The following is a 13,835-nucleotide window of genomic DNA, read 5'->3' as shown; positions in this document are numbered from 1 at the left end:
CTTCTTATCCCGAATGTAATAACACAGCACTTTGCACCATTTCCTACTTACATTGTTGCATTATATATTGAGTACTCTAATCTAACACTTTTTTTCTCTAACTAGTATATTAAAATATGGACAGCTTAGTCTCGAGTTAGTCACGGAATTGAGTGTAATCACATAGAATGATTTTGTTTAAACGCAAATTTAATTAAAAATATGTCTTTGGTACAATTAAAAATAGAGAAGCAACCGTAATTAAAAACATGTCTTTGATACAATTGAAAATAGAAAAGCATCCGCCGTAATGTGTAATGTGCAGTTGTAATAGCTGGATCTCTCAAAACAACCATAAAAACCAATACATTTTAAGCTACTTTATTAAAGTTGTCATTAATAATTAATACTGAAATGTTTGTTAAAAATAATATAGATGTGTTTACAGGATTAGGCAGTTTTCCTGAATGCATAACAATTAAATTAGAAGACAAGGCAATACCTAAATCGTTTCCACCGAGAAGAGTACCTTTTAAAATTACAGATAAACTGAAGGAAACATTAGAGGCAATGTGTAAATTGAAAGTAATTGAAAAGTGTGAACAACTGAGTGAGTGGCAAAGTAACATAATTGTCGTAGAAAAACAGGATAAGAGTATAAGAGTATGCTTAGATCCAAGAGAGATCAATAAATATATTGTCCGTGAGAGATATGAAATTCCAAAGATAGAATAGATTAAACTTAAGTTAATGGGAAAAAAATATTTTACAGTTCTTGATATAAAGGATGGGTTTTATCAGTGTAAATTAGATGATATGTCACAAAAATATTGTTGTTTTAATACACCCTTTGGGTGTTTTAAATTTCTTAGATTACCATTTGGATTGGCGTCAGCCCCAGAAAAATTTCAGGAGTTAACTAGTAAACATTTTGGGGGAATTAAAAATGTAAATGTGTATTTTGATGATATACTAATAGCAGGTAGTACTAAAGAGGAGCATGATACAACGTTAAAAGAAGTGTTAAAAAAAGCTAGAGAAAGTAATATTAAATTTAATCCTAAAAAAATGCAATTTATGAAAAGAAAAGTTAAGTTCCTTGGGTTTGTTTTTGGAAGTGAAGGAGTGGAGCCAGACAATGATAGAATAACATCAATTATTGAACTAAAAGAGCCAAATAACAGAAAAGAATTGCAGTCTTTTATAGGTATGATAAATTATCTTCGTGGTTTTATTCCTAATTTATCTGAATTAGTCACACCATTTAGAGTGTTATTAAAAAAGGATACATTATGGGAGTGGGGTTTGGAACAACAAAAAAGTTTTGATCAGTTAAAGGAAAATTTGTAATTTGCCTATGCTAAGTAATTTTAATTTAAATGATACATTTGAGATACAGACTGATGCGTCAGAAAGAGCAATTGGGGGTTGTATCTTTCAAAATAGTAAACCAATACATTATGCTTCACGATGTCTAAGTGAAAATGAAGTTAACTATGCACAGGTAGAAAAAGAAACGGTAGGAATAGTATTTACCTGTACCAAATTTCATTATTTAATTTATGGACAAGATAGAATTAAAGTGAATACTGATCATAAACCGTTAGTATCAATTATGAAAAAATAAATTCATAAAATCCCAAATAATAGGTTAAGGAGGTTAAGATTAAAATTATTGTTATACAATGTAAATGTTCAATATTTACCGGGAAAATACATGTATGTAGCAGACTATTTAAGCAGGAATTATATAAAAAGAGAAGACAAAGGTGATCAATTGAGTGATGTGGTTCATACTTTAGATGAAGTGGAAATACAGTTTAAAAGTATTAAAGAAAGTGATTTCATTGAATTAACAAAAAAGGATGAGGTATTAGGAAAGGTCTTAGAAAATACAAAGAGAGGGTGGCCAAATAAATGTAATAGTGAGGGTGAATTAAAATATTATTATAAAATAAAAAATGATTTAATTGTGAGTAATGAATTAATATACTATGTCATGAAGTTACTTGTTCCAACAAATTTAAGGAAATATATTGTTGAAAAGTTGCATGGCACGCATATGGGTATGTCAATAACTGTAGCTAAAGGGCAATAATTATTTTATTTGCCTGGAATGAAAAGTCAAATTGAAAACTTTATAGGAAATTGTAACTTATGTTTAATGTTTAGTAACAGTAAGGTAAAAGAACCTATTATTAAACATGATTTCTCAAGTATTCCATTTCAGAAAATAGGTATGGATATTGCAGAGTTTAAAAATAGAAGTTATATAGTGATTGTTGATTATCACTCAAGGTGGATTGAAGTGAATAAATTAAAATTTAAAAATACCTCTGAAATAATTAAAAAAGTTAAAAACAATTTTAGTAGATTTGGAATTCCGGAAATATTAGTAGCTGATAATAATCCTTTTGGGAGTTATGAATTTAAATATTTTGCCAGGGAATGGGGAATAAATATTGTTAATTCTAGCCCTAACTTTCCTAGGTCAAATGGATTGGCAGAAAAAGCTGTGGGTATAGTTAAAAAAATGAAGAGAATGGTGATTTGAATTCTTATTTACTACATTATAGAAATACACCTGTGGCTAATTTACCATATTCACCAGCACAATTATTGCAGAGTAGGGAATTAAGAACATTAGTAAATAATTTTAATAAGAATATATTTATACCAAAAACAGTTGACTGTACTAATGAGTTAAAAAAATTAAGAGATAAACAGATAAAATTGTATAACAAAAATGCTGGAAAGAAGGAGAATGAGTTTTTACCAAGAAGTAAGGTGCTACTGCAAGACAAGTTCACTAAGAAGTGGTCTAAAGAAATAATAGTAGAAAAAACAAAGTTCCCCAGATCATACATGGTAAAAGATGATAAAGGAAAATTACTAAGAAGGAATTCACACTTCATAAAGAAAGTTAAAGAATATAATGATTTTGATAGTTTTGATGAGGAAAAGGAAAAAACATTAAGAGAATACAAAGATCTTGGGAAATCAGAAATTAACAAGGAGGAAGAAGAAAAAACAGATATGGGTAAGGAAGGGAATAATGAGAAATAGAGATGATGAGATAAGTAAAGAAAACTTAAATAAAACTAGGTCTGGTAGAATAGTAAAAAAGGTTGAAAAATATGGTTATTAAATATATTGTATAATAATCTATGTTTTAGTAACTATGTATTAATTTTGTTTTATTTACTATGTAATATTTTGTTTCATTAATGGTAACACTGTTCAAGATTAGCCTATCGATAAAAACTGTACTTGATAACAGAGTTGATATATGTATTGTTTATGTATAATGTTATGTGTTTTAAAATAAAAGTATTTCTTTTTAAAATTAATTAAATGGTACTTTATCCTTTACAATAATTGTGATACAAGTATAAAACAGGTAACATTCTTCTTTGGAGCCGGTAATAATTGTCTTCTTTGAACAGGATTTAAATACAGCCCCCCCCCCCCCCCGTTGTAATTGTCTGAGATCCGACACCACGTTGTGAGTATTAGCCCTGAAATAACAGCTTTTGTCACTTACCTTTGCACGGCCAGGGCTAGAGTGAGCCAAATCGATGCGGTGTGGAACATGGTGGGTATGACTTCGTTCATGGCGTACCAAGCGTAACAGGACTCGACCGGCGTCAAGGGTTTGTAATGGTTGCCGAGTGTGTACATGTAGAACAGCCAAGGAGCCGGAAACAGCAGGGTGAACATATCGGAAAGAGCCATGCACATAAGCACCACGTTGGTCGGTGTGCGCATGTGACGTCTGGACAGGACCACCACGATCAGAGTGTTGGCAACGATGGTGACCATCAGCAGCACTGGCATGAAGAGCCCGTACATGATTTTGGCGTACTCGACGGGCAATTCGTTTGTAACGTTCAAGTAGGGCTCTTCCGAGCTGTTGTCGTAGGTCTGCACCCCTTTGCTGTCGTCGGTCACCATTAACCCGGTCAGCGCCGTGGCCGTGGTCAGGTTCAACCCGTAAATGGGAACTTCCGTGTAGTTGGATCCGTAGTCCATGGTGTCGGTGAGCGGACACTATGTGACACTTACAGTCGGTAAGTTAAGTGGTTCTTGACGTCCGGTTACCGCGGTTAAGACATAGCCGTCGTGACTCCGGTCGTATTGTATAAGATCTGGTGATCTAGTAGTTGTAACGATTTCGTACCCGCCAGTACGTGTGTAGAAGCGAGTGTGCTCGGAATAGACTGACAGTTGGCAGCAACTACAAGACAAAAAAAAAAACAAAGCAAATACAATTATTAACATAAGGAATACATTACAACGTGAAAACAACATTATTCAATGCTAATAAAGTACCGGCACAAACGCTTGGATCGAAATTGAATACATCAAGTATTATATAAAACGTTTGTAATGTACAGCGTTTTTATTCGTTAAGATAATATAATATGATATGCTGAAATGACACAAGACCCTACATAATGAAACTTTCTCTTCGTCGTGCAAGTATAATTCGCAATGAATTCAAAAATCTGCTTAGATAACAATCCAAAAAAGGTACAAAAATGATAGACCAATAATTCGTGTCGTTATTCCTACAGAAATACTACTGCGTAAAATATATAAAATATATTTTATAGACGATAGAAAATGAATTCAAAAACCTATGCGACCCTACTTAGCGTCAGTCGCCAGCTTAGTCGAACGAGAGGGATAAGTCTAAAAAAGCCTCACACACTATATAATGTATTTTCAATTGGTTATTTTGATTGCTTCAAAATATGTTCTATGTATCTATGTACTTAAACTGAAGTTGATATTCAATAAAAAAAAATGTAGGCGCAAGCTTTACCGATACTTGCAATTCATCAACATTTTAAATAATGAGTCAGTAGAAGAAATTGAAATAGCTAGCCATTGTCGAATAAATTGGGCTTGAAAGTTAAATTCGATAATTGATTGTGTCCTCAGTTAAGATTAGGTTATTTATCAGAGACACTGGCAAACTACTGGAAAAACGAATGGTATAATATTTGTTTAAACTTGTACAACGGCATTAAACCGTGATATGTTCTGTGCGTGCTAACTGCTAATGGTGGTCATTCGTGCCAGCACCCCGGGTAAGCTGTTCACAGATTTCGTTGTATAACACAACCTCGTTTGCTGCGACCAGCAATTTAGTGTTTATCATATTGCGTGCATGTGTCAACACATTGTATTTTATATGGATAATATTTTTTCTACAAGAAAAAAATTACAGGAGAAATTTAAAAAATTATCTTTGGCGTTTTATCACACAATAGCTACGTTTTGTTTTTGTTTTAATTTAAAATAATTTCCCGGATGATGAAAAAAAAATAATATTTTGTCCTTGAAACGTTGCTAATGTCTATAGTTATGTTTATAGATCTTTGTTGTTGGCCATGTGACCACATCCTTAAATGTAAAAAACAAAAAATAAACGTTGTCTTTTACAAATTTCTAGCCCACACTTAAGCTTAGAATTGTTTATAATTCAAAAATATTTTATTGAAGCTTGGAAGAAGTATTTTAAGTAGGTATAGAACTTAATAGAGGTTTTTTTTAATCCTATAAAAGTGATTTTCCGAGAAAATTAGTGTCTTATGTTAAATGTGTCACCTGTATGGATATAAATATATATATATATATATATATATATCAACAGATGGTCGTTATGCTGGTAATGGCGTCAACTATAGGTCGTGTACCGACTACCGTCATCATAAGGGCTCGCACTTCGACTAGCCGTTACTCGTTATTTTGTTATCATCACATAGACGAGCAACTTAAAAAGGTATTGGTTTTACATTAATGTATTATTTTATAGGTATTTGGACGGTGCATTTGGTACATGGGAAACCACCGGGTAATTGATTACTTTGATCAGTTTTTAAATAGATCAGTAGACTAGTACTGTTTTGAAGAGAGATGATTGTTTAAACCACAAGGTACTTAAAATTGTATTCCTCCCCTTTCAAGCAATCAAATCTTAACAATTTTGGGAATTTCCAAATGTAACATTATTTTACCTGACCCAGTACTAAAGTGCTTGAAATCCTTAAGAGCTTACCAACGTGAAATATTGTTTAACGCCAGTGTTGTGGTAGAAGACTAAATGGGGTTTACGTCGAATGCATACTTTATTTTTACTTTTGGAGTTTGGCTCAAGAATGTTATAATCCTTTTGTAAGTGCGACAACAGCTCTAGAGATCTAAGAACTTACAACACAATGTATGAAAGTGTAAACCGCTAAAATGAGCGGTTATCTTTTTGCGGGGAGTCTTTTGATCCAATCATGATGGTCGCAACAAAGCGACTGTTTCGTTCTTATCACTGAACAGAGAATGGAAAACTTTTGCTGGATTGACTGTGATCAAACGTGAAATTCTAATTAGTCTTTCAAAATAAAACCCCCCTCTCCAATTCTCTTTTGCGGTTTGCATTGTCCGTTTTCTCCGTTCGTTCCCTTATGATTTTAGGGACGTGATACCACAGTTCCACCTCTATAAAGGTCGCCTCGGTCGCCCTTCCTGTCATATGTTTCACCGTCAATGCGATAAATCTCCGTTTACCGCGTGCCTTATCAGGGCATGGCCGCTACCTGCACTTGTACTTTTTATCTGTCGCACGTCTATCCCGAGCCATTTCCACGCTACCCATGAGACATAAATCTCCATATTTACCCGAGGCCAGCAACATACACTTGCGCGGTATCAGATAACAGCTTCCCTAACCATTAGATTGAGGTAACAGACGAGGGTAAAGTACACGCTGTCACTTCCCGGCGTGACAGATAGAACCGACTGAGCATGCTTTCAGTCTAATATTCATAAAGTTGTTTTCTAAGCACTTAGCTCCCTTTACGATTTCACTAATTCAACCTAACCTTTCATCTTTGAACCATTTCTCAATATAATCAATCTCATTTTTTCTACTATTTTTCCAACCTTATTTACACTTTAATTCGTTACCAATTCAACCTCACCCAATATTAACCATTTTTATAATAATATTAGAAAAAAACTGGCATATCATATTATGATAAATACCTACAGCGATAGAATAGAATATTATGATAAAAATACTATGACCTGGTCAACAAAAAAGTCATCTATTGGGATTTTATCTTGACAAGAGTTTTTCGTATGACATGGATCAACATGGACAAAACAGGGTTAAGTTTTCAGTGAAAAATATTTAATAAATGCTTAGCTTCTGACGTCCGTAAAGTGCATCAGCCAAAATGAGTCTTTTCCATCAAAAGAAACGGATTTTGAGTAAAGTCGGTGTTCCTATGTCATTTATCCCGTCACCAGTCCTGACACTGATTGTCATGCCCAGTAAAATATAAATATTTTTAAATTTACATACCACAACCTAGCGAGAGTGTTGAGGGTTCTCGGAAATGTATACATCTAATGAAAAATGTTTATGAAAGTTACATTTAAGTTTGAATAGAAATGTTGTCAGCGGTTGTTGACAGCACAGCGCCAGGTATAGCCTCCCGAATTGAAACTTTAAGCGCAATCATAAAGTAACAAATGGTCAAACGCAATATTGATGTTGGTTTTTTATCTCTTTTTTTTTTACATGTATTTAGTATTTGTATTCGTTTATAACCACGATTTACACTTAGACTAAAGAATCAATTTGAAACATTTTAATATAATAGTTGCTCAGTCAATACACAACATGTTCAAAGATGAAAATATTTAAGCACAAAAGAAAAATCCAAGTTTAACACAAAAATAAATTATTTCTTTTATATATTATTTAATTGTCTAACAAAGGTTTGTGGTAATAACAATAAAAATGGTCCAAGAGGATTATATACATACTATTACATAATATATTATTTTATTTCAATTAAAATCAGTACCATTTATTTTCCTATACAATTAAAAAAATTAAAAAACGAATTACTTTTTACCTATTCCAATGATAACGTTTATTAAAAGTGCTCTATACGATATCTAAATTCCACGGTACGATAACGTTGATATTTTAGTGGAAGCTACAACCGTGCAAAGTCGGATGTGATAAAAGTGTTAGTATGCCAAAAGTCAGTATGATGTAATTTTACTGAAATTAACATAAATATTCACTTAAATTTTTCCATCGTATCGTTTTGGTTGGACGTGTCCGGCCGGGTTGACGATTCCGTCGAGTGACACCACAACATAGTCATTCGTTTTGGCGACACTAACCGTGTGCTCAAATATATTGTATTATATATAAATATAAAAGTGGTCGACTACAGTGTCGTGGAGATAAGGAGGCTCGTACGGCGTTCGACTGGGTTCAAGACGTTTTACGAGCATTCACATGGTCGTACGGCCGTATGAGCTTACAACAATGCCGTCGCTTCATTCGGTCGGGGATAAGAGAAAATGTGACTGCTGCCAAATACTGGACGTCTTATCTTATTGGTGGCTCGCCCAATGGCTTTCTATTTTTTGTTTCATTTTGCGTTTAGACTAGCGCAACGAGAGCGTTCGGCCGACTATAATAGTAAGAATAATAATATAACAAGAAAATGTTGATAATCCATTAAAGATAATCCACAAGACTTTTGTCCTAACTCTTCTGCCGGTGATAACGACGGTATTGGCGTTTAGAGAACAGCTATATGCGAACTTTTAGTTGTAAAGACTTGACTTCTTAATTAATATTATTACTGTAATATTGAAATCTGGCAGCTGTATCGAGTTATGACTTTTTAAGCATCTACAACCTTTTTTATGTTTGAAAACGCTTATCTGTTTATACTTTAAAATCAACGGTACGACGTTCATCGGTTTTAATCCTTCTACATTTTTTCCACAACACCGCAATCATGGTATTTATCTACATTAATACATTACACATACAATACATACGGCGTTGTTCTAGAAGAGCAAATACAAAGCTGTTCAACCCACTGGATCTGTTATTCGTTATAGTTCATCGATATTTGTAAGTTGAATATTGACTTTTGTACTTGCCAAAACTATAAACTCTGGTCTTAAAATATGATTTTCGCTATCGAGAACAAACCGTAATAGTAAAGATACGCTAGATAAGTACCCGGAGGCGGAGAGATGTTGCCGGATTTCAGTCGAACGGATTTTCACGGTCAATTGAATTCAAAGCGGCGCTTCGCATCTCAACAGATAATATTTTATTATTATACTCAAATATATATATAGAGTCGTTCACCGAAAAATATATGTTTTGTGCTAAGAATAAATTGTAACGTACAAAAATGGTTTGTTATGAAATTGGTTTTATCGTTTTCTAATAAAAAAGTACTTTCAACGAGCTTTGTTAGTATTCCAATTAAATTTTATCGATGTAAATGAGTAAACAAATTGTAAAAAAAACATTTTAGCGAAAATATAATAAATAGTCGTATGCAATTTAAAAATATTCCAATACAAGAGTGTTTGTTTATTTATTAACAAAGATGGACCTGAATGTATATGTCTTTTCCTTTTTGAAACATAAAATACTGACAATATTAGGCAGCACTACGGGAGACGCTTAATATTCAAACCAATACTGCTACATCTCTGTCACAAACTTATCTGTTATCGGTTAAACAGTCTGATACTAAGAAGTGCTTGATATTCTCATTATAAGACCATTAAACTCTAAATTTATTGTAGTTAATCTAAAGTAAGTAACATCTGATATTAATATATTATACTATTTGACTTGTTTAATTTAAATATGAATCAATTATTTATGAAATAGGTTCAGTCAAAAAAGGTAAACTTTCGGCACATAAAAAATAACTATTTTTCACATACAATTATTTTACTTGAAAAAAAAATATTTTAAATTCTTATGCACTTTATTACTAAAATTTGTGAATGCCAATTTTTCAGATTTATTTTTAACCAACAGTAAGAGTTTTAATTAAACGAATTTTACGCTTTTCATGAGCAAATGAGTTAGTTTACAGTTTTCATAAATAAAACTACTAAATCATAATTGGGGCTGTGTGCAAATATTGAGTGTTGTAAACCGAAACCACTTTACCAATATATTTTATTATGAATTTTAAACAAATGAATATATATACATAAATCATTAAAAGTAACTTTTTTCCTGACTTCGTGATCGCCATAATAAAATGACTACCATACAAATTTTACTCCTTTCAAAAGTAAACGATCTGTCGTTTACTCAATCCGAGTAAGCTTTTATTGTGTGTGTGTTTTTTTTTTTAATTATTGAGCTAAAACAAAACACATGGAATTAAAATGACATTTATTATTAGTAACAATAATATTATTATAATCTCGTCGGTTTGACAATAAAATCAAGAGTGTTTATTTAATCGTTTGATATTATATTTTATCGTATACCAGTAAAATCAATCAAATTCAATTAAATTGTAGCTAAAACTCATGGAAGTAAAATATGTAATTTTAAATTTAATTTAAAAAAAAATATGAATTTATATTAATGTATTTTATTTATAAACAAAACGGTTTAGTAAACATACACAAACGTTAGGAATGACAATTTTTTTTGCGCAATTTTTTAATTTAAATTCAATACCATTGCTGTTTACGATCTTAAAAACGTGTAATTTCAAAACGACCAGAGAAAAAATTTGTAAAAAGGGATCGTTAGGCACGGCGCACGTTTGTTTTGGTCATGAATAAAAAACAAAATACAACAACAATAGGACGGTCAGACGTTAACGATTACTTAGGTCATAATATCATTATACTTTAACCCTTTGTAAACAATGAAAATATCTGCGAGAAGCCCTCGGTCGTTTCAAGCACAATAACGCAACATAATATTAATCTATACTTTTAGAAATTATTGTTGTATAATGTGGCGACCTACATGTTACATAGGTAGTTAACGGGTTATTAGCGAGACAGCTAACTTTACTTAATTACGGGGTAGATTATGGCTTATGTGCATTAAAACGGTACGCTTGGGACGCCATTCGACTGAAACGAGTAGGTTAGGTATACAACAACCGCTTTCGAAACTTTGAAAATACAAAAACATTTGATTTTTACGGTTGTAAAGGTAAGGTTTAATAGGCGGTTACTTTTTTTTGATTTTATTTAAAGATACTTTCTAACTGGGCCGCTATATTCTACTCACTTTTTTTATTGGCTTCGTGGACCTTACAGTGACAATTATTTATTTGTACAATGTATATTTTATACACATAATATTTTTATCCAAAATGTTTAGCTTAATAGTTAAATCAGTAGACAACCATATTTGGTCGGTATGTCTAACGACCAGTAAAAGACGTTACCTACTTATGTAAGTAACAAATTGAGAAAGTCCCGTCCAGGTCCGGGATATTTTTTTCTCTAAGATTAGACACTAGGAAAAAAGTGAAAAATTCGTTTCATTTATTTTTATACATAGTCAAGTAACGTCTCAATGTAGCAAATCTGTCAGTGTTGATTTAAAATAATAAAAAATAGCCCTTAGAAAAAAACCCTAAAAAATGTCTTCTTTGCGAAGTACGTTAGGCCTCTTTTAGTCTTCTTTCTCTCCACGCACTTTTATTCGTTCCTTTTCTCTACTCTCACAATTTTTCTCCATGTTCCTCAAACTCTCCTCTTGCTTTTTCTGTTTCCCTTCACCTCTAAAACCATTTATTTCAAGCACTTTTTTTATTTTTGCTTATTATTTTATTTAAATTATTGGTTAAAGTCTCATATTTTTTTAAAAAACAATTATTTATGATCATATTCATTTAGATTATGAGTTTGATGTTTGTAGGCTGCGTTTGTTGGTTTTAATGATCATAATTCGGTATTGTTCACAATAATTGTTTGCTTATTATAATCATGAAATTTTAAGTTAATTGAACGATAGGCTCACAAAATATCCATATTAATATGGTATATTAATCTAAATGACCAATCGATAATCTTACTATTCGACCATTAATGTTATTTTCGAATTCATTGCTGATTAAATAACTATACTTATATACAATACCTATTTCGATAATTATTATCCACTTACTTAGCCATAATAAATAACTATGCCATAATAACTTGTGAGTATCTTATTTTATTTTTATTGTTCTTTAAAGCAGCGGCTTCATACCTAGGCTATTAAGTAAAGTATTACACTAGAATGTACCTATATAATATTAAATTTAATGCTTATGATCTAGTAAATATTAACAATAATTTTGAAGCTTATTCGAGCATAAATAAAAACATTAAATTGTTTTGTTTAAATGTGTTAATTTTTCGGAAAACATATGTTTATTGATTTTACACTAAGAATTTGATGGTGGAACATTTCTATCATTGTACAAATTAAATTGAGATGTTTTTGCTATTACGTTTAGGCAGCGTTCAGTGTTTGTGATGTGTTCAGACTCTTTAATGACGTTTACGGTCATTGGTTTATTTTAAATCTTTACTCGCCCCACATTCTAAATAGCTGCTTATCAATTTTATGTAATTATTCAACCCAAAATAATCATTCGTCAACATCGGTTTGAGCGTATTGCGCTAAATTAATATTCACCGAATAACGTCGGATAGGTAATGGCTGAATATAAACTTTAATGTACTATAATATAGTACAGCTGCAGTGTTCATAATATTGTTCAGTAATTTGTATTGCACGTCCCGAATAGAGTGCATAATATATTATTATTGTATTCACCGTTTATAAGTTATTCTGGATTTGAAAAAATATAGGTCAAACTATACATACAAACAGAAAAGTGTGCTGTACTCCGTTGCATGTTAATAATAGTAAAACCGTAATACATCATGCATATAAATATGTATATAGAATATAGATTTATTTATTTTTTAACGCTGTACCGTATTGGATGGAGGTCCACTTGTACATCATTGTATAATGTGTTTTTATACACTATACTCAATATTATGTTATAGAGGTTTATAGTTTTGAGTTTAATATCGGCCCAAAGATAAGATAACGTTTTAGCAATCGTAGTCGAACGCCGTCTCTAATCACTATATACTTGGAAGTCGATATTTCCTTTGCCGAAGAACTTAAACGCCATAAATCTGTGTGGATCTTTCATGTATTTTATATAATTTATGTAGTTTCAGAACCAATATTAAATTTATTGGCAGAGATTATTTTTTTACAACATGGTGCTCTGCGCGCTAGTGTCCGTTGAATGGCTGCTATACATAATAATAGTGTTATCATATAATAGTTCTATACATTTTTTTTTTTTTTTTTGTTGTTGCTTTACTTAAAGGCGTATTGCGTATATGGTTATATACCACCTGGTTGAGCCTTTGACTTTTGTAGGGGGAAAAGTCTCGCATAGGCTGCTAAACGCATAACCCTCCTGAAAATATTTTAACGGCTTTATATACAAATTATTGTTATAACAGAATTAATCTGAATAGATAAACTGTAAAATATCTGTTCGATAACGCTGAACATTATATTAATTTCATAGTTACTTACAATTAGCATAATATCATCAGCTAATAGTCAAAAGTATACTGTATTCAATAGGTTATATGAAAAAAAACAGCTAAGTTATTATGATTATAGTCGCATATTATTTCTACTTGGATAATATTGTACAAAGATATATCGAAGGTACTTGTAATAATAAATGTTATTGTTATTATTACAACGATTATTTGTTTTTGTGTGTGAACATTAATTTGTTTCTATTAAGCCTTTATTTTTAATGATTTTAATTAGTTTAGTTATACTAATACATATATTGTGTTTATGAAAATATTCAGCTTGTTAAGAGTTTTGAAACAGGCATAAAACTTATATTTTTATATTTAAGGGGATTGCATGTGGTCTGTTTTTTGTCGTTTAAAAGCAAAAAGCCAGAAAAAATTGTGAGTACTTAAAATAA

At 31.6% G+C, this 13,835-nt stretch overlaps 1 protein-coding gene across 1 annotated transcript in view; it reads right to left on the bottom strand.

The window, feature by feature from the left end:
• The window catches only part of LOC126836745 (sex peptide receptor), a 159,215-nt gene that overhangs the window by 65,333 nt on the left and 80,047 nt on the right, over positions 1-13,835 (bottom strand). The window contains exon 4 of the mRNA XM_050570368.1: positions 3,524-4,216. Within this exon, the coding sequence (XP_050426325.1) occupies positions 3,524-4,011 (488 nt within the window). The 5' untranslated portion in view covers positions 4,012-4,216. The remainder of the gene's footprint in view (positions 1-3,523; positions 4,217-13,835) is intronic.

The sequence above is a fragment of the Adelges cooleyi genome, unplaced genomic scaffold, assembly GCF_023614345.1.
Source record: "Adelges cooleyi isolate 19-005CV unplaced genomic scaffold, UGA_ACOO_1.1 ACOO_flye_CR_arks_rails_tigmint_CR_PRNA_247, whole genome shotgun sequence".
Lineage (NCBI taxonomy): Eukaryota > Metazoa > Arthropoda > Insecta > Hemiptera > Adelgidae > Adelges > Adelges cooleyi.
Note: the sequence above shows the minus strand (reverse complement) of the source record. Positions and strands in the feature narration are given on the sequence as shown.